Genomic DNA, 27,712 nt, shown 5'->3' on the forward strand with positions numbered 1-27,712 from the left:
TGTGCTCTGTTCATCATACTAGAGAACTTAAATCTATATATTGACATAGCTTTGCTTTTGTTCCTGTTTGCAATATGTGCTTGTTTTAAATAGATTTGGTGAACTGAAGTGATTTTTGTTTTGCATCTGGCCAGTTTAAGACACTGACTGCCTCCTCCTCCTTCTTATTGTCAAGTATCAGTGGAGTCCTAATAGCTGAAGAATATATATTAGTGATAATCTGTATAAAAACCTAGAAGAATGGGCTATTTAAGAATCTTGAGGCTCACCTTAGGCGAATGAAATTATGTCACTTCTCCTTTTAAGTGGATATTGAAGAGTCACCAACTCATTAGAGCTCAAATCAATTTGAGCAAATATGTTCTGAGATTCAGCTCAGGAAGTAAGGCATAGTTCATTAACTGTGAGTCATTTGTACAGTGCTCATGCTTCTGGGCATATTTATCATCAGAATGCAAGTTCTATTTTAGGAAAGATCTAGATTTTAATTTACATGGGAAACTTCTTTGAGGAATAAAACAGTTCTCAAAAAACATCCTGTAATGTTTCCTTTAGAAATACATTTTAAGGATGAGGCATTCGGAACTGCACTTTTGTACCTCCAGTAAGTTCAGGTACAAAACAGGTACTTACTGTAAATGTAAATTTAAACTTAGAAAAAATAGTTATGTGGTGTGGGATGTAATTAAATCTTCATCTCCGCCCTGACAATCAGTCACAAGCTCTTTGAAAAAGGATGTTTCACCTCCAGTTCTGTAAGCATATATCCACACAAAGAATTCATCCCCTATGTCATAAGGTACCAGGTATATACAGAAAGTGACAACAGATTGTTTTCTCAGCAAGCATTTCATTAGTCTGATTTATTTCCTGTTCTGGTAGCTTCTCAACTGACTTTGTGTTTATAAACATATATAAAAAGTGTATGTCATAGAGCAGGGCTCACCAATTTAGCATTAAACACCATTATATCTGAAAGTACAGTAACGTTACATCTAAACAAATTCAAGCTAGAAAAGGAATAGGGATTTTTACTAGCCTAATTGACTTCTTTGGGAATGCGGTGAATTTGTTGTCACTTGAAATCTTTTAATCAAGATTAGATGCCTAAACAAAGAGATGCCTTCACTCAACCAAGAGACAAGCTTGATGCAGGAATTATTAGCTGTGATTCAGTAGTCTCTATTATTCAGTCAGACTATTCCATCAAAATGGTCTCTTTTGACTCTAAAATGCTTGAATCTGTGCATCTCAACATGACTACAAGTTAAATAATGAAAGGGGCAATAGAATGAAATACGCAATGGGCCAATTTACTTGTCAGCTTTGTAAACTGCAGAGCTGGAATATTGTTCTACTCAGTGGCACATAATTTAGATATAGCCATAAATCAAATGAACTTTTTAAAGTGCGCAGTGGCTGTATAGAAAGATTGATTAGCTCTTGGGCCCTCTTGGGACTTGGATTATCAATTATTCCCTGGAAATTATATAGACTTATCCTTACTTTTTGTGGAATAGATGTCATAGTGTTTCCATGATTTAGGGATAGAAGCATTCAGATGTCTGTGTTCCTCTATCCCCATTCCAGATGCTCTGTATGATGTTATCACTGTGGGAGCCCCAGCAGCACATTTCCAAGGATTTAAGAATGGTGGTCTCCGGAAACTGCTGAGTAAATTTGAGGCTGAAAGACGAAAGTAAGTATTCTTTCCAGTAGCTGGGAAAATACCATTAAGGTTGCATTAAAATGCCCTAAGCTCACTGAATAACAAAACAGTTTATCCTGCTGAATGAATGGAAGATTAAAATCTGGTAGGATTGAACATTGCATTCGTAAAATATTCCCTTTTTTTCCCTGCTTTGATGAAAATTGAAACACGCTCTACTTCTAGTGTTAAGACTAATTTTGAATAAACACAGGAAATTACCTCAAGCTGTGCTGCAGGGTGTTCAGGTTGCGAGGATTTCTTCATGAAAAGGGTTTTTGTGCATTGAGACTTGTGGTGGAGTCATCATCCCTGGAAGTGCTCAAGAAAAGGCAGGACTTGGCACTCGGTGCTGTGGTTTAGTTGATATGGTGGTTGTTCTGCCAAAGGTTGGACTCGATGATCTTGGAGGTCTTCTGCAACCTTAATGGTTCAAAATTATGATTTTTTTCCTTGTATTTTAGGAAGCTGGAGGTATATCAGTACTTGAAAACCTGCTGTTCAGAATGAGATATCTCTTTGGCAATTCTTGTGCTAAGAGGAATGTACCTGTAGACAATTTTTAAATACAGAAACTGTAACTTAAGGTAGCAGCTTTATTTCTGACAGGCCTGGGTGTATGCTAAGGTAGAAGTATTTTTAGTACACTATGAAAAAACAAACTACTCTTATTCTTCAGAAAGCCAAAATAAGACTAATCAAAAATAAAGGTTCGGTTTATTGTGGAGCTCAAATGCTTTGTTCGCTCTTGAACATGCACCAAAGTGTTAGTTACATCTTTTCCTAAAAATTGGATGTATTTGTGTATGTTGCTATGGCTGTTCAGATTTTTTCAGTAGTTGTGACTGCTCAGTGCTCCAGCTGATGGTGCCAACTGCAGTGTTACAGCATTCCAAAGGGAAAGCAGGAAGGGAGTGCTCTGATCTAAGTTATCATGACAGTCCACAGAAAATTAATTCCATTTTAGTCAATGCTCAAAAAAGTTTCATGGATAAAATATCATAGAGAATAAAAGGAAAATTATTCAATTCTGCTGTTGACTTCTAGGTTGAATAGGAGTTGGCATTAATATTAACAACAAACAAACCCCAGCAGATCTAGTTGCTTTGAAAGCTGGATTATTGAGGGGGTCTTGCTTGCCCTACACAGTATAAAAACCCTGTTAAATCTTCAAAAATCTTTCATTTCCCTGACTACCTCTGATGCTGAAACCTGTCAATGAAACATGTGCATCATGTTGATCACATAAGACACATCAATAAACTCGGTGTTAATATTCTGCTGTCAGCAAACTGGTATGGGCAGCCTCTTCCCCATCATATGAAGACCTACAAAGTACATGTTTACTGCTGAAGAAAATGTCTGAAGACATTTCTTAAAGTATCTTCTCCTTCACTATCTGATTAATGCAGTTGCAATAGTGATTTGTGGGTTTTTATCATAATAATTTATAACTGAAGCTGCTAGATATAAATAATATAATAGACATAATCCTTTAAAGTCATATGATATAAAGTAGCATTACAGTTCTCACAGTGCTCAGCTTTCAGAAAATGAACCATTTCTTACTACATTCTCAATCTTATAATGGACAAATTTATTTCACTCTGGTGACAACAGTGCTACTTTTGCATGCTCCTGTTTATTTTGCTGCATAAAGGTGTTTTGAGGACACCTTGTGTCCCCTGTGGCACCTTTTGCAATTTGAATTTCCTGTTTTATGATGGGGCTAAATTTTCTGAAGATTTTGTTGAAGGAAGAAGTGACACCTTGCGATATCAGTCAGAATATAGAATGAACAGGAAAAATGCAGATTCAGCAGCCGTTTTCTCTAGGCTGAGCTGAAGACCTAATGCAAGATGTGGGAAGAGATTAGTTCTCAGCCAATCCTAGCAGCTGTCAAGGTGTGACAAAATTGCCTTGCATGTTTTTGACCTTCAGTCTGATTATTAGAGCAGTTTATCAAAATATTCAACAGTGTCAGCATATTGCAATATATTTCTTGCGCGGTCTTAGACTTGTGGAATTAACAGACAAAGAGAAACAGTTATCTGGTAGCATTTGCAGTTGCAAAACAAAAACAAGACTGAGACATATGTTTTTTGAAAGTTTATCCAACAGAAGAATGTGGAAAATGTGTATGTGAAGATCGTTCTGGCATCTTTTCTATTACACAGAATATGAATCTTTGTGCAGACACAAAGGGAAAGTCCTGTATAAAAATATTTACAAAAATGCAGTGGTTTTGCAATTCTTCTCTCATTTATTACCATCAGGAATGTCATATCCAATTTTTATAAAAGGCACATTATAAAAAAAATAGAGGACCTGAAATAAGAGCAAGAAAGGCTTTTCTTTTAGGTGAAAATTTTCTGGTATGTGATCGGAAGAATGTCCTTAAAGCAAGTTTAGGACTGAAATGACCGCTGACAGTCATGTGGTCATGGTTAATGATGGTGCCAATATATGGAAATGATCAAGTGTGGTTTTATATGCTTAGTGAAAGCTTTCAAACTTTACCCAGAAAGCATTATTATACAGTTTTCAAAAGGTACCTGAGTCATCATTTACATATGAGAGGTATGTTTTCATTATGCTGCTGCTATTCTGCCCTGGACCTACCCATGTGGCCTTTACCCTAATGCAGAAGTTTCATCCAGTTTGTGCCTTAGGACACCTGTGAAAAGTTTATCTGTAAGAGGCAGCTGCCTCTTCTGCCTAACAGTGCTTACATACCAGAGCTGTATGCAGCACTAAGTTTTAAAAGTAGCTGCAGAGGAGGGAATGTCACTTACTTGTGAGTAGTAATATCTGTTTGTGAAGGGTAAGGCCACAGAAAACCTCAGCTAGTCATACATGCAACAGTGTGAACACAACAGTTAGAAACTTCAAATATGTTGTTTCTGAAAAATAATTACATATTCTTCTAGGGGGATTGAGGAAGTTGCTCTCAAGTTATGAGAGGAACTAAATATTTGAAGCTGTGTCATGCTTTCTAGGGTTCTGGAAATGTTTAAATTGTCCAAATAATTACCAGTCTGGTAGTGCACTTCATTCTGAAGAGTCATTCTCTCTTCACTAATTCCTTTACTTAAAAGCTATGATTTACTTAATTGCAATGAGAACTGCCCACACCTTTGGTGTCACTGCCCTCTTTCTTACAAGTGGTGTCTGTAGATTTTCTGCAGCAATATTCAGTGAAGCTTAGAGCTGTGGGAGATCAGTGAAAACTATCTAGGATTTAAAGACTGAGGGAAAGCCCGGAAAGGAGTATGTGCACAGTGAACTTGATAACAGCATTAGCCAGATTCAGCCTGCAAAAAGGACTTTTTGATAAAGGGACGGAAAAGCCTGATGGGGAATTAGAGAAGTGTCAAGACTTTTAAGACTATGTCTTCACTGCAATTAACATAGACTATTACTCTTTGTCCCTGCCCTATCTACTGAGCCTGCTGCTTGAGGGTTCCAGTGGATGTTGTGCTGGGTCTGACTCTGGAAGTCATCTCACTAACAGGCTATCCACCTCAAAGGCAGAACTGTGACAGTTTCTTTATTACTCAGAGGGACAGAGGTTTGTTTGTTCTTCCTAATTCATTAGGAGGGACAGTTTATATTATTCACTTTGCTGAAATACTCAGAATTATGACTTCTACTAGACACGGTAGCTCTAGTAGACATGAGTAGCCCATGTAAGTTGGAGATGCGTCATAATTTAGATGTGGCTGGTAGTAATGGCAGTTAGATGCCATTAATCCTGATTGCCTCTACAAAGAATTGTATCTAGGAATGAAGACATTGGTGAAAGACAGAAAAATAGAATGGATATTGGGGAATAGAAAATTAGAATTGGGTATTGAGAGTATACCTCAGCAGAATACGTAAGCAAGAGCCTTAATTTTAAAACTGCTTGAAGCTACCCTTATTTGCCAGAATCATAGAAAATGCTGAATTGGAAGGGACTGATCAAGATTTAGTTTCTAATTTGTAGAAAACTAAAGAGAAGGAACTAGAATTCACTCAATAAAAGGCACAAAGGGGAACTGGGGGTCGTGAAGAGATCTGGACAAAGACTGAAATGAAAGGGAATGCATAAAGTTCAGAGGATTGAACAAGTGTCAGTATTTGGTCTTGGTATGCCAAATTAAGAAAGAAATCAGTGGTGAAATGGCTGAAGGGACTGAAATACTTGAGACAAAAAGGAGAGAAGGGAGATACAAACAGTATCAGCTGGGAGTAGTATGTACATTCCTCTGGCATTGGTGATGTGCCAGGAGGTGCTTGGTTTCTTTTTTTCCTGTTTTAATCTGAAGCTGCAGAAGATTTTGGTTAGTTTCTCTGAAAGACTAAGCCAGGGCTTTATAAAAGGAAGAGTTACGTACCAGAGGTTCAGGTGAGGAGCTGTGGGCTGCAGGCAAGAGCCAGTGGGTGTGTGCATGCTGTCTGAAGTGCTGTTTGCGAACTGTGGTGTAAGAGGATATTGCATAATTTGTAGGGAGGAAAAGAAGAAAGAGGGATAGGAGAAGTCCTGCAAAATAATTGCAGTAGTTTGAACAGTGGAAAGTAGGAAGTTTGCGGTGTGCATTTGTGTGGTTTTGAAGTATTTCACTTCCGCACCCATTGCTGGGTCTCTTCTTGCAAATCAGACGCCTGTTCTTTATTGGAGATAACTCTGTTTATCATCTCTTCCTGGACATCACTGAGGCCAATCAAAACACAGTGTGGACCGCTGATCAATTCAACATTAATGGCCCACTTGGAAAGACTCAGTGAGGCAGTTAATTCTCTTTTGGGGAGCTCAGTTGGAAGAATAAGGAGCCTTATGCTCTTTGATATTATTACCTGACTTTGTCAAAGATTTTCTATCTCTAGAATTACAGTGTTTAAAAGAAACATATAAAAACATGGGGTTTATGTTCAGATCAGCCACTCAAAGGAATTTTGCACTGTATTACTTGGAGCATGTGGTGGTGGGCTGTTTCATGCTGTTTATGCTTTTACTGTTCAAGGAAAGGTTTGTTTTTACCCTTAAAGGCAGGATCAGTGGTGTCTATGAAGTTCAGGCATCTGGCTTTTTTTTTTTTCTTTTTTTTTTTTGCAAAAGTAGTGGCAAGATTTTTAGCACCATAAGCATTGCTGTTAATGGCAGAAATGAATTTGACATTATGTGACTCTCTGTTATCACAGTACTGGATACCAGTGTATTTACTATTCACCTGAAAACACAGCCAAGGCAAAAGAAGTTCTCAGCAACATCAGTCATCTGCAGCCTCTCATATCAAGCCATGCAGACCTGCTGCTCAGTTCTGCAAGCCAGCGTTCTCCAGACAGCTTGAAGAACTCTTTAAAGATGCTTTCAGAAAAAGTAAGATTCAAATCCTCACTGCAATGGAAAATGGAGTAACCAAGTCTCTCTAACTGCTGGGGAGGAAGCGTGGGGGGGGGGGTTCTGCATCATTTGACTTTCACAGCATCAGGAAATGTTAAATAAACGCAGCTAAAATAAGCATCAAAATGTTGTTATTAGAAAAATAATGTTATTTAGTATTTCTGTAGGCCTTCCATATAGAAAATTAATGAAATCTATAAATATTGCCTTTATTTAAAAGTGTAATTAATTTAATTTCATGTAGCTTCTTTATCCTCTAGTGGCTACATACTGGAGTTTATGAAAATATCAAAAATTATAAATAATTTTGTAGTATGAGAAGTCTTTTTTTTTAAATTCTCTTTCTATTATATTTCAAGCTGCTGCTTATGGGAGGTAGTTCAAGCCAGGTTGGTGTATAAGGTTTAGAATAACAGCATGATCAGAAATGGTGATGCAGCCTGGAAGGAGAAGCTGGGAAATTTGCTCTAGGATATCTCAAATTTTATTTCTCTTTCTCCTATTATATCTGTCTGTAGCTGTAACCTCTTCCTCATTTTAGTTCCTTTAGTTCTAAATTAGAGAAGATAATGTTCCCTGCTGGTCTCACAGACTGATAATGGAGATTAGCTGAAGCCTGTAGTGCATCCCAGCATAGGTTACCCTATAAAAACATGAACCCTTATATGAATAACAATATGAACCCTGTGACCCGAGAGGTTGTGAAGAATTTCCCATTTCTCCATGGGCCATCCCTTCAGTAGTGTGATCCCAGTATGGCTTAATAACAGGATCAATAACCATTTCCATGTATCTTCAGCTATTGGGAAGTGACAGCCCTGTGGTCTGTTGAGCACCATTACCCCAGCAGCTCCTCGTGCAATAGGAGGGTTTCAAATGTGAATATTGAGCTTGGTCACTTGCTGTGAAGGCATTCCAGAAGAGCATGGGGGAGAGGAACATCGCTCTCAGTGGCAGATGTGTGAATCCACACTCACTCTGAGAATGTGGAGTCACTCTGAGTGTCAGGGGTGATGGAAGAAGGCAGAATTCAGCCTGGAAATGAAACAGAGGAATTTAAGGATGGGGACTGTAGTGATTATAGTGTACCTCTGGATGCAGGAGGGCATTTTTAGCTGTGCATAGAAGAGTGAAGCTGCTCTGTTAGAGGTTAGTTCAAAGAGATCTGTATGCACAGGCAAAGCAAATCAGGCAAAGAAGGGCTTGTTCTGAAGATCCAAGGGGTGGTTGCTGAGGAATGTGCATTTCCTCTGCCATTTGCCTCTGGACAGGAGGAGGGGATGATTTCAGAGGCAGGCAGCCATGGTACTAAAGCACTGCTTGAACCATGGCTTGCTGGAGACTCTGGCTATAAAAAAGGGACAAAAAAGACAATTCATTCAGTTTGCTAAAGTCTTAGGTATTTTACATTTATAGCTGGTGACTTAGTTGAGTGTGTTCATATCAGCTTTTCAGGACCAGGATTAAATTGCTGTTAGTGCATGAGCTCAGGTTCCCAGAAGAAGGAGGCTCGCCCCATGTACTCCTTGGGTGTCTGTCTAGCCTCCACCTTTTGCTTGGAAGAGACAAATCCAGTTGTCTGAACAACTGCAGCAGGAGTGGTTCAATACCTGCTTCCCTGTCTATTACCAAATGCACTCCTAGGAAAAGGTGGATAATAGAGAAATAGGGTGGATTGCTGAGGAAGCAAGTGTGCTGAGACAGCTGCTTGTAAAGAGGGGAAGAGAGGTGGGGAAGAGAGACCAAGAAACAGCTTCAGGAAAGGGAAATACAATTTCAAAGCCCTAAACTCAGTGAACCCACACAATATTGAAATTAGATCCCTCATGGTTAATTCAAAGCCTTATATTGCTGTCTTGAAATATTCTGTCTGTATAGTCTGGTACAGTACTGGAGAGCCAAGACTACCAGAGTGTTCCTGCTTGTATTTAACACAGAGTAGCACATGCTCTGCTGAGTATAATTACATGATATCTGCTTGTGCTCCTGAGGCATATGTAGTGCTTTGCTGTTCCATCTTTCCTGCACTTTTTATATGTAAAAAATAAATGCTCTTATGTTTTAACTGGATAGATATTTAGAAATTAAACATCTGTTTGAAGTCATAAAAATGATTTGCCTGGTGATTAAATTCTGCGAGTTTATTAAAAAACATATCACTTGGTATATATAAGAATTCTTTCTATAATTATTAGGTAGCAGTGAGTAAATCTGAATTATCAATAATGTGAATTACATTTAAGTGTTCATGTTGGAAATGGAAGGACTGGCTGCATGGATTGAAAGTGGAAAATTAAATAATTCCACTGCTGCTTCTTAAAAGGAGCTTATTTTCTCCTATTAAGCATCTCCATATATAATTTACAGTTTACTGTAGTGTTTTCCTGAGACTAACCTTTTATCACTTTTTGTTAGTTGATTAAGGAAGCTTTTAGCTATCGACAAGTGTATCAGCATTTGCAGCTTGCAGAAGGCTTGATAAATTAATTTTCCAGCTATGCCTGTCTTTGTTTGCAGAAATACTCTTTAGTAGAGTATCTGAAAGAATTTGCAGAGTTTTTGTTTCTGGTTTTGTGATTTCAGTGCAGTTTCATAAATAGTGATGTTCTGCAAATTTAGCTGTACTGAGCTGTTAGAAAGTGAAGTTAAAACATAGACTGCTGTTAAACCAATGGGATCTCTGAATGGAATTTAATTACAGAATTATTTTAGTTGCTGCATGAAAAATGGAGTCGCACTTCTGTACTGATTTTCTTTTAAAAACTAAATTTCCCTATAAAATATTTCTATTCAATTATATTACTTAAACTTTGCAGTCCTAGTGGGCATTATTTACATCAAGCTATCCAATTCTCATAATTTTTTGAAATGTAAAGTTTTTTTGAGTGTTATTCTGAACCAGAAACCTGAAATTTTCTCAAACAGACATTGTGGGGAAGGTAGATATGAAACCTCAGCAAAACCATGATATTGCTGTTTTTAAGGGTAGACAAGTAATGGAGTTTCAACTCTCTTGCTATGGAACTGTAGAAGAGTGTTGAAGAGGAGCTTTGCTGTTACCGCACAACCCCTCAAATCTCATTGTGCCATGGTAAGGCAAAGAATGGTGGGGTGTGATAGCACTATTCCCCAAAGACTAAGTCATTCTCCAGGCATGCACCATCTGGGTTGGAAATGTAGAAAACTGAAATTGTCCTGCAGAGCAATTCAGGACAATGAGGAGACAGTCCTGAGAAAACTGTTAAAAAATGGCCTTTCCCTCAGGCACCAAGTTGGTAATGAGGAGAAGGAATTGCCAGGGAGATGAGTAGTGTTGCCAAGTCTGAAGAATCCCAAGTCAGGTCTGATTTTGGTTTTAAAAAATCAATAATTTTTGTTAGATGTGCCTGCAGTTCTTATTTTTAGAACTGTAGAGATTTATTTGGAGTAAAATTTTCAGCCTGTCCATGTGAAACGATTCAGAAAGTATTTTTTGGTAAACATAATGAAAATGGGAAAGGCAGAAACTTCTCATTTAAGTACCTAACCTAGCAGCTGGAGCCTTAAGAAAACCATTAATTTTTTTAGAGCCTTTCTGTCTTAAATATCTGTAAACTTTTGAGAGGGTCTTGAGACAGGAAGGCAAGAAAAAGAAGTTGAGTAGGAGTGGGTACAAAAGATGAACAGGTAGTATGAAGAAGGGATAGGATAAGAAGTGCAGAAACTGGGAGAAAAGACTTCCAGGAATATTCTCAGGAGTTCCAGGGAGGTGCTGGCACTTGACACTTGTTTGTTTTGGGGTTTTTTTGGCTACTTTTCCCTCCAGTTTTTGCATAAACAGCACATAAGGGCTGAACGGAGTTTGGCTGGGCAACCCTCATTTCTGGCATTTCCTGCTGGTTGAGGCTGGATCCTCTGACTCTTATCTACATACCTTCCCACATCCCTGTTTAATTAAGATTGTGTGTGCAAAGGCATACTTTCCTTGTTCAGGTGGAAGGGAGATGAATAATGCAGGGAGGTTGAAGGATTTAAAAAATATGGTAAAATGCCAGCTGTAACAGTTAACATAGAAAAATGATGCAGAGATTGAATAGCATCTTCAGAAGACCCGAGAAGACAACTTCAGAGTTTCCTTTCTTTAAAATATACACAAAATCAAGCTTGAAATCAGGTGTCACCTACCATGACGTCTGGGTTGACACCTACCAGTAGTAAAATTTATCTGTGGAGACACTGCTTTTGCAGATACTGCTATTTCAGCATTGTAGAGTGGTGGGTTTTATTTAGAGAGATTATTGAACTGGTTAATTGTGTTATATCTTACACTTATTCAGAAATTATCGTGCTGTGGTTGGTTACTCTTGGAAGTGGTTCTTGTTGAGGCTCGCCTCTGAGGTGAAATTTGGAATTCAAATAAAATGTGAAAATATTATGATCTCTATGACAGATAATGTGCTTCTGTGTTAATCCTTAGAACACTGGGATTGTAGAATGTGATCTCTAAAACTCTTGAAATTTTCCTCATTATTTGTTGGCCTACTTTGTTTTCTGCCTCCCAGGCAGGCCTGAAACAAATACCTGCTCTGCCTAAGGATAATTCAGTGTTACACAGCTTTGCTGCCATACCACATTCTTTGGTCTAACCTTTCCATTCGTTTGGTTTTTTCCCTAGACGGAGTTATTTGTGCACACATTCAAGGACCAGCTGGTGAGAAGTGCCCTTTTAGCACTGTACACGGCCCGGCCTGGCTGTGTGCTCAAGAAACCAGCTGTGCCCAGGAACAGTGCAGAGGAAGGGGCTGATGCACAGCACCAGGATCATCCTGCTCACATCAAAAGGCAGGACTCCATACCCCATCATTCTGAGTATGATGAGGAGGAGTGGGTAAGTAGACAGAAACCCTTGGCCAGTGAAACCCTACAAATTGGCATAAGCAAGCTCAAGCCCTCAGTGTCCTTGTCACATGTCGTTGCAGGGGGGAAAGGGGTGCGAAACTGTAAAATTGTGCTTCTCAGATGCATCGCAGATGCAGATTTTGAAGCTAAATTGCAAGGATTTGCCTAAGTACAGTGTGCTGCTCTGAGACTGCCTACTTGTGCGTAGAACAGTGAAGGTGTTGAGTGTATTCTTGCCCAGACAGAAGAATAGTCTTTGCTCTTACTCGGGTTGGTTTTGCTAGTTGGGCAGATTTAAGGACTGGAACAGTATATGCTGTTCACAGGGAAATGTTCTTTTCTTCCCCACCCCCTGCAACACCCCTCTCCAGCCCTCAGGCTGTAATCATTTTAAATACACTGAATTAACCCTCAGCCCATTGCCCCTAGACTCTGTTCTTAGAAACTGTCTGAGGTTCTGTAAAAGAGTTAAATACAATGTTTAGATTTTAACATTCTTAGCATATCTTTCAAAGATATGTATTATTTATATGGCTGAAATTTTATAAATAAATTATTTTGGTGGATGTCTTCTTAATAGGTCTGTTACTTTATTTCATATGTACTCAAGCTATTTTTATTCAGTCCAGGCTCATGCTTTGAGTTCATCACTGTATTCTCATAGACGTAAAGGATGTCAGCATGTTCATCTCTATTGTAAATAATTAATAACTTGTGTGAGCTATGGTATTCCACCTAAACTGTAACTTTTTTCCATGCCAAAAATAAAGGTAGAAGACTATATTTCTTCTAGAAGAAAGGCAATTATTTCCAGCCCCATGCATTAAGTAGTCGTGAGATTTAAGCAATAAATATCTCATTATTTCATTTGTCCTCCAGTTTTAGAGCCTTTAATTCACTTTTTCTTGTTTTCTCAACAACCTGAAGGGCTGGAATGGAGGCTCTTTCCTTGAACTAAAGCCAAAATGTTTGTTTTTAGCTGTTGAAACATTCAGAGATATAAATAACACAATAGTTTTTGTAAAAGAGATAAATTTTGCACTGCAAAAAGTGGCACTTTGTGAAAGCTGCATTTTAATTTAGTACTGCAATTTAGCATCTCTGAAGAGAAGATAGCTTTGCTGTAATTCATAACTAAATAAAAAAAGCTGCCAGGTGCTTGGTCCTCACCTATTAAACTGCATAAGTAGGTCATTTTAAACAGTATTCATTTTCTTCTGCTAAATTAGTAAAATTATCTTGATTCAAATTAAATGTAGCTTTCACTGTTTTCTGAATTGAGCTGAGTCAGATTCCTTGTCAAACTTGAGACAGTATAAATTTTGTGATTTTTTCTGCATTTGAATGGTTAAACTTTTCAGTTATTTCTGTCAGTAGAGGTGATAAATAATATGAGTTTTAATAATCAAATTGTGATTAGCACGATGGAAAGAGAAAGAAGAAAGGCATGTAAAATTTGAAAAAACACTTAATCCACCGTGAAACACAACTATAAAGGGAAAAACTTTAATATATGTTGCTTTGTATGCACAATGCTCTATCCTCCTTCGCTGTTGTAAGTTTTTTCCTCACTATTATCAGTACTAAGTGTTATAAGTACTAGTGTTACATTTGGCAGTTGGAACTTTAGTTTTGCCTGAAATCTACATCCTTAAACAACTCTTTAAGCTGACCCTTGAAGCAGCCCACGGGGGTGTTAATCATGCACATTACTTAAGATATTTCCTTTATCTATGAACAGAGCTCAAAAAGGCCTTAAGGAAATATCTGACTATCCACTGAAATGAAGGAGACACAGCATCTTCAGAGTGCTTGGATGTGCAGATGCTGTGTCAAACATGGCACAAGTAAAGCGCACAACTGACGTGATGTGTATGGAGGGACAAGAAGTGACTGAGGAGCTCTGTGGTGAATTCAGAAAGGCTGAGAATCCTTTAAAAACAGAAACAGCCTCTGGGACTCCACTGGCTGGCAGTGTTTAGAAGGAAGACATCCAGTCAGGTGCAGTGACAGAAAGGAGTGTCCGTTGCTGCTCTCTGAAATGAGGAAGGTGTCCTAATTTTTAATGATACTTTCTGATCAGATGGAAATTAATTACAATTTTTTCAGTTGGATGAATGAAAGAGAATTATTTTACAGGTTCATTTTTAATTGTCCTAGGAGAGGTGCCCAGCTTTCACTGATGCCAAGGCCTGCCTTTCCATCTTTTCATCTGCTTAAGAAGATGAAAGGTCAGTGCTAGGCTACAGGAAAATATTCTGGAAATAGTAAAAGATGACAATAAGAAGTGGATTTATTTCTTCTCATGGAGAATCATAGAAGCCACTTGATTTTCAGTGATGGGAAACTGCAGTTTTACTTGAAAATTGTTCCTGCCAAACTGCAGAATTTCAACAGCCTTCTTAGATAAATGTGACTGCCTTTGGTGCAGACAGAATAACATCTCAATGAATGATAAATAGATGCCTCTACATTTTCTATCTGCCCACAATCCCAGGAACCTCCTATGTGGAGAAAAGGGGCTGTGAAACAGGCCCTTGCTCCCTCTCAGTTGCTTGTATATAAAAAAGCCAGATACATGATAATAAGAGTGAGCTTTCTGTCAACAGATGTTTATGAATTTCGCTTCTAAACCCTCAGGGAATGTTTGTGGGAATATTGTATAGAAATCATCTCAATGCTGGGTTAATAGTTGGTTTGAAAAAAGTGCTCTTTCCAAGGGCTCATATTTGTGTTGCTTGTGCAATAACTCCAGATGCTCTTTAAGAGCTTAATGCTTTTTTTGTGCAGGAATTAAGTTCCCCCATCAAACAAAAGAAAAGGGAAATTAGATTGCTCCAACTTCTCTGAGCAACCTCACTTGCATATTCCTCAGCAGCTTCAGTGACTGGAAGCTCTGAAGCTCCCTTATACTCTGGAGGATTCTTCATAGAATCCTTCTCCCCAGAATTATGCTCGTGGGCGGTAAAAATCAGTAGTTCACACATATTGTAAATGTTTTTTCAGGATTGCTTGAAGTGCATACAGGAGGAAACTTTTGAAGGAATCTATACCTGCCCTCAGTCTTTTGTGTCCTCAGGAGGAGGGAGCAGGGCATAAGATCCCTCTAGTCAGGCTGAAGTGAGGTGTATAGTTGAAAAGCAACATTAGATTTAAATGTTTGCCTTAGCAGTAGCTCTAGATTTGCCTCCACTCAAAATCCAAGGGTTGCCATTTATATGAAACTATGCTATTTCTCTGACTTCTCAGTTTTCTTTAACCTTCTCTCTTGGTATTTTTGCAGCTTCATTTTTCTGCCTGAAGACCTGACAAATACATAATGCTTCTGGCTCTGTAAAATACAAAACAAAGCAGTGATGTTAAATTCCCATTTTTAACCCTCAAGCAAACTCTGGTTGCTCTGCAATACTTTCAGAATGACTCAGCATTGAAACATGTACTTGGAGAGGGGAGGGTGGTTTCTGTGAGTGAGTTATGGTTTGGTTTTAGTCTGATTGCTTGTCTTGTGTACAGCCTCATTACTTGTATGGCTTGGTTTCTTCCTTCTTATTCAGTGCTGCAAAAGTAGGTGCAAAAGCTTTGATTTCTGCAGCATCCAGCACCTGAAGGACCCTCCCTATATCTCTGATCCATAACAGCTCTTTCTTGTGCTCCACATGATTTCTTTTCCTCTCTGCTTGTACAGAATTTTTTCTACCTTTCTATTACTTCCCTAATTCTCCTATTGTAAACTCAGTTAAGTGTGATGGTTGCAGTTTATGTGAGAGGTGAGAAACAAAACTGAAATTGTGTTAGCTAATAAATATGCCATGACAGCAAGTTTCTCATTCTAGTCCTTGAATTTAACATTTTCTTCAGCAGAGTAACTGATGTGATAAAATACAGGATATGTTAAATCAAAAAGAGGTTATTAAACACTGTGACAAAACTGGCCCACACAAGGTTTCATTTGTCAAGCTTTGAGTGTGTCTGTACTCTTAAGGTATCATTTAAATAGACAAGCTGCTCAGTTCCTTGCTATTAGACCTGAAATTTTGTCTGCATTACCTCGAGTTTGAAGCACTTATTCTCCAGTGTCTAAAACCATAAAAGTTTGGGTTCATTTACGCTGCAAGAGAATCTTCATGAAAAAGGCTCAGGTTGGTAATAGGCTGAAGGATGAGAGGAGCAGTCATATGCTAACATCATTAATAACTTACTATTGTCCCTTTTTGTTTTTTTTCTTCAGTAACATGCAGTGATAATTCTGGTCTTTTCAGGACAGGGTGTGGGCCAACGTGGCAAAGAGTTTGAACTGCCTTATTGCCATGGTGGACAGGCTGCTTGAAAAGGACAACATCAGCAACATCAAAGAGGGTGAAAATGAGCCTTCAGCAGAAGATTGCAAGGTGTTGCATACAGGCGGTAAGCAACCCCCACTAATTTTTTATTTTTTAGTCATTGACAAGAGTAAATAAAAATTTGCACAGCTACAGAAAAGTCATCTAGAGAAGACTCCATAGTATCTTTGATGAGAGTGCTAATGGCAAGGTTTACACATGTGTGGGAGGTTATTTATCAAAGTACAGCTTTAATGTGTGCTCAGACTGCTTGCCATGCTCAGTTGTTTGTGCTAGAGTGTAAACCTTTTGAAACTACAGTCTTTTCTTTTTGTAGGCTGATGTAATTTAATTTACTTTAGATTTTACTTACCTGTAGTATTTTGAGGAAAAAAAAAATTGGACTTACCCCATAATATGTCTTACCCCATAGAAAACTTGTAAGGAAAGGTGAACATTCTGAATCAACGTCATTCTCCTGCAAATGCTTCTGCTTTTCTGAGGTGATATACTGATTTTTATTTTCTGATTTGATAAAATTCATGTTTACCTGGATATACCTGTCAGCCTGTGTCAAAAGGTCAAGTGGAATAATTCAGTGGGATGATGTAAAGAAAATTTTGTGACAAGGGTCCTTGTCACCTTCTGATCTTCTCCTTATCTTCTGATCTTCTTCTGATCTTCTCCTATGATTCATGTTTGCATTCTTGATGCATAGATTATATCTGCTTAATAAGTCTAGTCTGAAAGTGTGTTGCCATAAATGAAACAGATCCTTAGTGATAGTGGTGGTAGTCCTAATGCAAGGACATCAGAGCCAACCTTTGTGCCACTCTTCAGCTAAATAAATCAACTCCCCATACAAAACAACAATCCAACATAACTGCTTTATTTTATAGAGTTTTGTATAGTTTCAACTTTCTTTTTTTTCATTGTGCATTTTATCCTGTGTCTTCCCTTACATGTTCTCCACGGAAATTAATTACATAATTTTGTATAAACAGTTTTAAAGTTATCAGTACTCACTTGTAATTTATTTCTTACACAACAAGAATTAAAATTACTTTTAAAGTTTTATGTCATTTGTGTAGTACTGGTGAGATCTGTGAATTCTGGTTGTAGTATTGATTTTTAATGCAGCTGTAACATTTGCATTTTCCCAGTGTGAGAGGTTTATGCTGGAGTCCTGGCATCCTTGTTTTCAGTGCAAGATGTGTTGGACTTGATTTTGTATGATTTGTTCAGAGAGCAACTTATTCCTTATCTGTTTGGTTCTCTAAGTTTCTGTCTACCAGGCATGTAATGTTAGACAGGAAGGTGATATAATCTCTGCTCTCTAGTGAAGGCTTGCAGGTGAAAAATATCAACACTTTCTACACCTTTCCTGCCTTCCTCAGAGAAAGTACAAATATTTACAGCTAGGTAGGTGTAGTTTTGAACTTGGGAGAATCCTTAGATGGTGGACCTTTTACAGACTTTTACAGACTTTCCCATAATTTCCTTCACTCTCTTCAGCCCCCTGAGTATCTCTTCTGCTATATGCCATGCTATGGATTTAACCAGCACAGGCAAATGAAATATTGGTTACAACTTTTAGGTCACAAGCCAGAAACAAAAAGGGGAAGAGCAAAGTTGTGTCATTTAAAGTACTGTAATAAGGCAGCCATCAAGTCATCAAGTAGAATGAAAAGTAGCTCTTGCTTAGCAATAATGATAATAGTGATGGTTAGAAAATTTTAGCTGAGTTTCATCCAGCTGATGAGTTGGTGGGCCAAAGACACAAAAAATATCCAACTGCTATGATGCTGGAATAAATCCTTGCTTTTTTCTTCATTTCAGAGCCATCCCTATTTCTCTTGAATAAGTACAGGTGTCCTTCAGTGAGAGCAGTGCTTTTGTTGAGCTGTCCTGAAAGTTCTCTAACACTCCCTCACATGAGAGCTGCAGAGATTTGTGGGGCAAACTGCTGTGTTTTCATGTTCTTTTTGAGTAAGACATCGTTTTAGGAATGCCTTGGACAGTTTATAGGATTTTCAAGGTCATATAGAGATGGAGACGTTTTAAAATTGCTTTCTTTTATAGGACTAACTTGAAAGATGGAGCTTTCCGAAGAGCTTTCCAGGTGTGTGCCAAAGTTGGTTCCCTAATGATTTTCAAAACTTTGGGGCCAGAATTTTTCATGCTTGACTTCTCTATGAGAGTGTGGGTGTAGATGTTTGTTTTTCTCTGCATCTTCCTCTCTGAAATTTAACGTGAAACCCTAAGGGGTTAAGGCTGTGAAGCAACTACACAGAGGTTGAGATTCCAAGTTTACAGTTACAAATTTGGCTTTAATTCTGCTTCATTTTAAACTTGAAGCCTGATTATGAGTTCACAGCATTTTCCTAGATAGAAAATCACACTGTGTACGCCCATAGATACATTTCTAAAATAACAGACTTTTGCACTACTTAAAATTCACAAACATGACATAAATGAAAAGCTTGCCACATCTTGCTTATATATTATACATAATTTGAGCATATTTGAGCATAATGTATTTCATTAATACTGCAAATATATGGGCACAGATTGATCTTTGAGTCTGAAACTGCTTTAGTTAATACTCAGAGAAATTGGGCTGCTTTTGTAAGAAAAAAACCGCAGAGTTTTGAACAAAATAATAACAAATATGCCTTGAAGTATGACATGAAATATTTGCTTATTTAGTGAACCTGACTGTTTTTTTGTAGCATATAGCAATGAAAAACCTTTCAAAAAATGCACATCTGTTCATTTTAGAAAATAGAAAATATTATGACAATATTTTGATGCAATAGCATCTTCATATAAATTTAGATATTGTTGTAACTTATATTCAGAGTTTCCTAAAGTAGGTTGATATTTGCAGTCTCAGTGACTATGGCATTGTGTGATCTTACTCTTTTTTTTTTCAAACATGTTTATATTTGTTGTTTGGAATCTTTGTAATTGGAGATACTGGAGCACATTTTTTTTCCTGTACTCTGCCTTTCAGTGTGAATTATACCTTCCTGAGCCTTAACTTTTCATGCAGTCTGACCTTTAAGTGTATTCTAAAGACTGAATTTGAGTTACAGTTACTAAGGTAACATGCTATGTTTTCATCAGTTGCAGGATTATGAATCCTCTGCAGGATAAATCAGGTAGAGTAGAAGGATTTTTAAGGATAGGGGTTTTTTTGTTGTTCTTCTAACTCTAGTCTGGTTTGCCTTGGAGAAATATGTGACAACATTAAATTCTTTTCACTTTTGCCTTTTCGTTTTCCATGAGAGCTGGGATGTGAAAGCCTGTCCTGCAGCATTAGAGGTGCCAGTGGGACACAGCAGTTGGCTCTTGTGCTTGCACAGCCCCTGGCAGATGTCTGTGTTTGGCTGCTGAATTTGGCTGTTGTTTCTGTCTGCTTCTCGTGCATCCCATCAGAGCTCCCACCCAGCCATTCCCTCGCTGCCTCTGGGTGAGGACTCCCCCATTTGATACACACAGGATCTGCCTATCATCACAAACAATTTGAGTTGCCAGTGTGATTGCACCTGGATTTTGCCGTTAAGTGAATGATGGAATCATGAGCTCTGTGAACTGGCCTTTGATAACCTTCAGCATAGGTTTGCAAAGAGCACCTGGGGAACATTGCCACATTTCTTAGCTGGAATTACAGGAAACCTCTGTTCATACTCACATTGCTACAGACATATGTGGGTTTATTTTTCTTGTATTATCTCATACCTGTTGGGGACTATATAAGTTTAGATTCAAAATTTCTGACTTTCATTGCCCTGGGGATGGGGACGGCATCCTTTCATTGCATCCCTTCCAATGCAGGCTGGTATAAGTGGGAAATAAAGCCATGTTCTAGTTTTATTTGAATCTTCAGAAAAGCTTTTATTATAAAATATTGTTTAGTCATGAAGATGAAAAATTTTTCTGTGGTCTGTGTCCTTGAGTAGCAGACATGATTTATTTAGAGCAGTCACATGTGAAAAGCTTTCTCTTTCCTTCCTCTTCCTCACATTTTTCCTTCCTTTTCTTTGAAGCTTGTTTTTACATAAGTTTTGCTTATGCTTTTTTTCCCCCTTTTTCCCTCTCTTCTGTGTCATCCTTTTCTTTTTGATAGGATCCTTATCTGGGCAGAATGTAGCCCAGCAATACAAGACAATCCCCTACAGCAGTACTTTCTCTGAGTACTTTGGCTAAAAACAGAAGCTGAAAAATATGTAAGGGAAAGACTATTTAACTGAATCAACAAACTAAGACAAGATATAAGAATATTTAGTTGCACAGCATTCACAGAACCTTCCTATGTTTAAAGTGTATTAGATTTTCTTAGCTTTGTCTTTTATTACCTTTGTCTTCTCTTTCTGTTTTCACTCTGACTAAGCATGCTGAGATGCTCATGTATGTATTATTGGATGGTTTTGGGTTTAGCTATTAATCCATGTGACAGTGGAGAAAGTCTTGGATGCTTGCAGTGGAATAATAAATCCCAAGAATTCCAAATTTCTGGACTCCCAAACTGTGCAAAGCAAACTGCTACCTTAAAGTGCAGGAACACCAGGAAATCTTATTGAGGTTTTTATTGTTCCTGCAAGAACTGCTGCAGCATTATGAGTACAAAGCCTCCTCCTTTTTCAAAGAGCTTAGCCCTCAGCTGGAGTTCAGCTGAGCTCCAAGAGCTGCATGGCAAAATAAAGAAATAAGGCACTGACCTTTTTATGGTGCAAAGTTGAATACGTACAATCTTCTGTCTTTTTAAACCTCCCTTTAAAAAAAAAATATATTAATTCAAAGACTGTTCCTTTCCTAAGTCAGTAAAATCAAATTCTGGGTTAATTATTTCATGCTGATTTTAGGGATTTACTTCTGCTGTGTTGATTGGTTGGTTTGATTTGCCTGCCTTTTTCATTAAAACAGAGTTTGTCTAATGATCACTTTGTGATATAAAGACAACTCATTTATGTTCTTTTACCTCTATTATTTCAATTTTGTAATGGAATATTTTTATGATCAGGTAGTGAGTGATTAATTTAAGTGAAACATTACCTCGTGGGTATCTGCTGTTACATTTATATGTCACATTTATATTTGTATTTCTTACATTTGTATGTCTGTAGTGCCCCCCTTTGCTTTAAGGGCACAACATTATGCATTCTTCTGCTTTTTCTTTAAGGTTTGGTTTTTTAACTTCATACCATTCAAGTTTTGAAGTGACTTAAAGCCATTTATGGATTTTAGCTGGCACAAATAGCAGTGACAAAATTGGCTTTTTGTTTCTGTTGCTAGGGCTAAAGGAGATAAGAGTACTATGCTGAAGTATCCTTTTTGGTTACCAGCATATTTTAATGAGCATTTCAGTGGGCCTGACTTTGAAAAGACCAGAAGCTTGCTTTTCTGCCAAAGTTTATCAAATTTAACATGTGGTTTGACATATTGCAACTTGGATATGAGCACACAGAACTGACTAGCTGGGTGCTAAGCAGGTCATTTGCCTGCACAGCCTGTTGATTACAGGAACATGGGGCTGAAGGGCATTTTCCAGTAACCAAAGGGCAAATCCCGTCACAGACTGAGCTGTCATCACTCTCTTGGCAATGAACATGGAATATTTACTCAGTGCTTTGTGGAACATGCACTTTTATTTTAATCTCATTCTAACTGCATAGCGGTGGTACTGTCCTTTTAGTTTCATCCTTTCATTTTTTAATTTAATATGTTTTGTTTTCATGCCTTGTTTTAGTTTCCCATGGCTGACTAGCTCTATTTTTGTGCTGAGTTTCTTTGCTTTATCAGGAGACTCTGACAGTTCTTCTGGATGCTAAGTGTTCCAAACTGACAGGCTGCCCATGTCATTTTAGCAACCTGACAGTCATCCTGGAGTCTCCTTGTCGCTTCTGTTCTTGCTCCTAATCTCCTTTTGTCAGATGGTCACTCATTCAGTTAATTCTTCACCCCTTCTTCAAACAATTTTCCGCTGTGATTTTAATTTAAAAGAAAGTTGAGATCCGAAGGCTCAATGTGTGTGAGTCCATGAATGTGTTAAAAGCAATAATTTGTATTATTCCTTTCCTGAAGTGATTCTACAAAGGTATTCTGAAAGATATCATATTCTAAAATGTATACAATATGATTCTACTGAGTCACTCTAAGAGAACTCTACTTTAGACATGTCAGCTCCCTTTGCAAATAATGTCTATTTATGAATTGCATTGCTGTTATATATTTATGCCTTGCATACAAGACAATCTTTTTTTCATAATCTAGTGAATTTACTTATACACTTCAAAATATAATTTTTATTTGTTGTTTCGTAAACTTCAGTCGCTATTTACGGCACTTTTTTACGACAGTCACGCTTTACGGCAGTTTTTTCTGTGTTTTTTTCTTGCCCATCTTGCAGTTTTTTTCTGGATTTTTTCTGGGTTTTTTTCTGAGTTTTTTCTTGCCCAACTTGGGGGTTTTTTTTCAGGGTTTTCTCTGTGTGTTTTCTGGGGTTTTCTTGCCCGTCTTGGGGTTTTGTCAGGATGTGACAGACAATGGGGACACAACAGGAACAGAAATCTCTTAGCAAGGAAAATGGCTGCAAGGACTGAGAGAATGCAAAAGGAGATGACCGAGGTGAGACCGATGGTGAGCTGATGAGGCTCAGAGAACCCTGGAGGAAGAAGATGCTAACTGAATGATTTATTCCAAGAACTGCGAAGATGGATGCCCAAGAATCCTACAGTCAGAATCCTCTCCCTAACCTCGCATTCTTACAGGTCGTAGTCCACCATGATGGATCCAGGTGGGGCATAGCTGTCCATACAGCTCAGAACAAGACCTGACAAGACATCTGACTGGATGCTTCCAAAGAGAGATAAGATTCTGATACCTGTCTGAGCTCCCCAGTCACAAGTTCTATGGCATGGGTGCCATGGCAAGGAACACTGAGATCGAGGATGCTAAGAAGGGTGCCTAGGTTTTTGACAGGCCCCTCAAAGGGCTAAGGTAAAAGACATGAGATACCCAAACAACACATAATGCACAAAAGACAAGTGACACGATACACACTGGAACTGCTCTGCCCTGCACACCTCAGCTCTGTGATCAAAAGTGAGACTTGGCTTTTATGGCGCCTAAGGGGCCATGTCTAATCTTTTTCATTATTAGCTCAAGTAAGAAGCAGCCAACAAACTGTAGTCTTACCACATACAACCCTGCTTATTGGTTCATTGAGTGTTACAAATTTTGAGCTTACTTTGCTGCTGTTGCTTTTATTGGCATATGTATATTGCTTAAATTAATAAAGGATTGTAATTTGACTTGAGACTTTAGATTGCCTGATCTGTCTACGCTGACTTCCAGTATGTTACACTTTTTTGTCTACCTTATTTCTAAACTCGTCTGTGTTTTGCAGCAGCCTCTGGTTGTTCTTTTGCTTTTATTCCCTGGAATAAACACCACAGTTAGTTCTTGTTATTTTCTCCTCATGAAGAGGGGAAATCAAGTTGCTGCTCAGTCTTTTTCATCAGCTTAAGGAGATTAAACTCTAAATCTTGGTAGCTCTGCACTGCAAGCTCTCCATTTTTCCAGCAGCCTCTCTAAAACATGTACACCAGCGTTTGGCACACAGTGTGTCATCACTCTGTTAGCCAATGACATGTATAAAATCACCTGGAGTTTGTACCTGGGGATGGCTCGTGGTCTGTTTTGTCAGGATGACACTCACTTCAGAACTGCTTTTTTCCAGGGAATGCTTCCTCAGTCTGTGTTACTCATGGTTAAATATGTGTGACTGGTAAAACTCATGTTGTCTGACCACAAAGATAACAAAGAGCTCATCCGATTCTCTGTGCATGCTCTGTCCTTGTTCCCCTTTCCTGCTCCTTGCTTTCTCTAATTTCTCCCAGCTTTCAAAGCTCTCTCCAGTCTTCTTGGCTGCAGTTTTATTCATTTATGTGTTTTTCTGGAGCTCAGCCAAATTGACTGGCAACAGGCAGCTGTCTTCTTCCTCAACTTCCTCAGTTCTAACGAGGTTTTACTGGCCTGACTCAGAATGTTACCTGAAACAACACGCTGCTGTCTTGCACCTAATTACAACAGGTTTTAATTATCATTGATTCTTAATTACACTGATCTACAGAAAATATGAGCCAATAATAGACTGTTGCATTGTCAGTTGCATTCCCAACTTTTATATCGATTCTTCTAGAGTGTTGATTTCCCTCATTTCAAACTGTACAATCAAACTGAGATGTAGATTCTGAAGGAGGGGGATTTATTTATTTGTTTTTATTATTTGCTCAACTTAGGGGTAAGCAAAGCCATATGCAGCTACAAGGCAGGTCCAATTTTATTAAATCGTATAAAATTCAGGAGTAGCTGAGATTATTGGGCAAGTTTGTGTAAGGTGTTCCAATTCTCCTCCATTCCTAGTTATCACTATTTCATTTGTAATGTATTAAGGAATCACATTTTTCAAGCATTTCACAAGTTTTTTTTTTAATATGCCTAGCATGTATTTTTACAGAGAAAAACATGTTTCAAAATAGTCTGCATCTCTCTGATAGAAACAGCTAAAAGGAGTTCAAAATCTCTAAATATTTAAAGAGAACAACATAGAATCTAAAAAAAAAAAAAAAAAGGAATATAGTCTGAAGCTTTTTATATTTCCAGCCTGTAGATTAAGTAGGTGATACCCTTCCAGATACCTATTTGTTATTGTGTTTTGCCCTCCAGCACCCACCTTTTCTTAAATATTTGGTTATTCTCTCTGGTTTTGCATTTTTGATGCTATTTCATTTCTTACATAGCCAGTTCTAAGTCCTGAAAGGAGACTCCATTGCCACTGTATTAATCTTTGTGTGCTAAATGAGGTTTTATGTGTTTCCCTGTGTACTCTGTTTGTGACACTTAAATACCAGTTTTACAGAGATGCTGGGACTGGTAGAAAAGGCCATTGTTTCAGAGTGCAGTTGGATTCAGGCCAGGGATTTAACCCCATTCCCAGTGGTAAGATGGAATCCTGCTTATAAGTATGTTCTCCAGTGGCATTTGTGGTCCCACAGTGGTCTGGGGAGAGCTGCAGGGGTTCTTTTAAAGGGAAGGGTGATCTGCACAGCTGCTACTGCCATCCTTCCTAGTGAAGAAGGGTTTTTCACTGCAAGTTTTCCACTCTGGAGCAGATGACCTGTTGTGTTCTAGGTGACTGGTACGAGCAGCTGTACCCGCTGGTGGTCACACTGAAGGACTGCATGGCAGAGGTGGTGACCAGGGCCAAGCAGTCCATGGCCTTTGTCCTGCTCCAGGAACTTGCCTGTGGCTTGCCCCAGTGCCTGATGCTGACCCTGAGGAGAGACATCGTCTTTAGCCAAGCAGTAGGTTGTCTTGTGTCACTCACTTCCTTCTGTTGCTCTAATTATAAGCATACTCTTCATGCCAGTGTTTGTGGGTTTCTTTCTCATTGTTTTTTTTTTTTCTTACAATTTGATACAGCTTTTTCATTTATTTTCCATGATATTCACCTAAATAATTTATAATGTGGTAAGAAACTAAATAGTAAGTAGAAATCCATGGTGCTTCTATCACTGAGTCAGAGCAGCAGGTGTGCAGTGGACTGGAAAAGTTGGCTAATCCTGCCTTTGCACAAAATAATATCCAGAAATCTATTTTTAGACTTCCTAGATTATATAGTTCTCAAGTCTAGCTTTGAATATATCCTGCTGATATTCATAATCACAGAATCACAGAATAGGTAGGGTTAAGGGACTCTGGCAATCATCCAATCCGATCCCCCAATCCAGCCAAGGCAGGGTCACCTAGAGCAGGTGACACAGGAACACACCCAGGTGGGTTGGAATGTATGCAGAGAGGGGCACTCCAAATTCTTCTTGGGCAGCCTGTTCCAGTGCTCTGCCACCCTCAGTGTAAAGGAGTTGTTCCTCATGTTGAGGTGGAATGTCTTGTGTTTTAGCTTATGGCCTTTGCTCCTCATCCTGCTGCTGGGGACCATTGAAAAGAATCTGGCACTTGCTCCTAGCACTCACCTTTGAGGTATTTATGTGCATTAATGAGATCCCCTTCAGTCTTCTCCAGACTGAACAGCCCAGCTCCTGCAGTCTCTCCTCATAAGAGAGATGCTCCAGACCCAAAGCATCTTTGTGTTCCTTCTCTGGACTCTCTCCAGTAGCTCCTTGTCTTTCTTGTCCTAGTGAGCCCAGAATTGAACACAGCACTCTAGATGTGGCCTCACTGGGTACTGGCTAGGCAGGGAGGTTTTTTCTCCTGGTCACCTTGGAAATAGGGAGGAGATTATTTGTTTTCAGTTTGTAGCAGTGTTTTAAGTGTTTAAATACTATTAGCATGTCTTTCCTTAGAACTGTCTTTTCTTGGCAAATAACTGAAGCTCTTTATGTCTTCTCCTGTATATCATGTTTTTTTCAGATAGATTTTTTTCTAAATATTTCACTTAATTTCTCTCTTAAGTTGTATGTTGCAGCTGCCAAGGAGATTAAGTTGCATTAGATGTTGAACCACTTTCAAATCCATCATAATTCACATGTTTAATTCACATAATTCACATCATAATTCACAGTCTTGCATGTTTGAAGCCTGACAAGTGAAGTTCTGGTCTTATTTATGTCAGTGTAAATAACACACAATGATACAAAACAAATTAAGCTTATCTAATATACCTTAACAGAATATTTCACTACTTTATACACCCCCAAAAAACCCCATCAAAATACATTATTATGAAATCATGTACTTAGTCACTAAACAGAAATACCTGAGCTGATTTCTCAAATATGTAGGTGCTACCTCTCTTGTGTATAATGATAGCAAGCCTCATTTTAACTGTTTGTCTTGTAACAGTTAAAATGTTTGTCTTGTATCTGTTTGTCTTGTAACACTCTTGCATGTGTATTAATTATCTTTGCAGCTGGCTGGATTGGTCTGTGGTTTTGTAATCAAATTGCACACAGGTTTACATGATCAAGGATTTTTACAACAGCTTCACACTGTTGGATTGCTGGTGCAGTATGAAGGACTCCTTAGTACATACAGTAAGTGTTGCTCTTGGACAAAGTTCTTATGTTCCCTGCCCAGAAGTTACCCAGGAAGTTCTTATTTTAACCTCTGCTCTGTTTCCAATAATTTGGCTTGCTGAATCAAATATTGTCCTTATAAGACAGTAGACTTGCACATAATAGCACAGCTGAAGTAATTGATACTGTGTTGTTAATTCTGCAGCAAAAGTTATTAATTTGTTTCATTCTGAGTTCCTCAGAGAACACGGCCTGCTTATTGTTCCATGCAGACCTGACCCAAAATACCAGGTTTATAAAACTAATGCAAACAGAAGATTTAAACACTTACTGCTTTTATCAGCCTTGGCCCTGATCCCCAGTGCTGATAATGTGAAGA

At 38.4% G+C, this 27,712-nt stretch overlaps 1 protein-coding gene across 1 annotated transcript in view; it reads left to right on the forward strand.

The window, feature by feature from the left end:
• Positions 1–27,712, forward strand: part of INPP4B (inositol polyphosphate-4-phosphatase type II B) — a 216,900-nt gene that overhangs the window by 153,555 nt on the left and 35,633 nt on the right. Inside the window, exons 13-18 of the mRNA XM_059470523.1 lie at positions 1,591–1,699; positions 6,893–7,070; positions 11,749–11,961; positions 16,232–16,376; positions 25,490–25,662; positions 27,228–27,351. Of these exons, the coding sequence (XP_059326506.1) occupies positions 1,591–1,699; positions 6,893–7,070; positions 11,749–11,961; positions 16,232–16,376; positions 25,490–25,662; positions 27,228–27,351 (942 nt within the window). The remainder of the gene's footprint in view (positions 1–1,590; positions 1,700–6,892; positions 7,071–11,748; positions 11,962–16,231; positions 16,377–25,489; positions 25,663–27,227; positions 27,352–27,712) is intronic.

Source organism: Ammospiza nelsoni, chromosome 4 (genome assembly GCF_027579445.1).
Source record: "Ammospiza nelsoni isolate bAmmNel1 chromosome 4, bAmmNel1.pri, whole genome shotgun sequence".
Classification (NCBI taxonomy): domain Eukaryota; kingdom Metazoa; phylum Chordata; class Aves; order Passeriformes; family Passerellidae; genus Ammospiza; species Ammospiza nelsoni.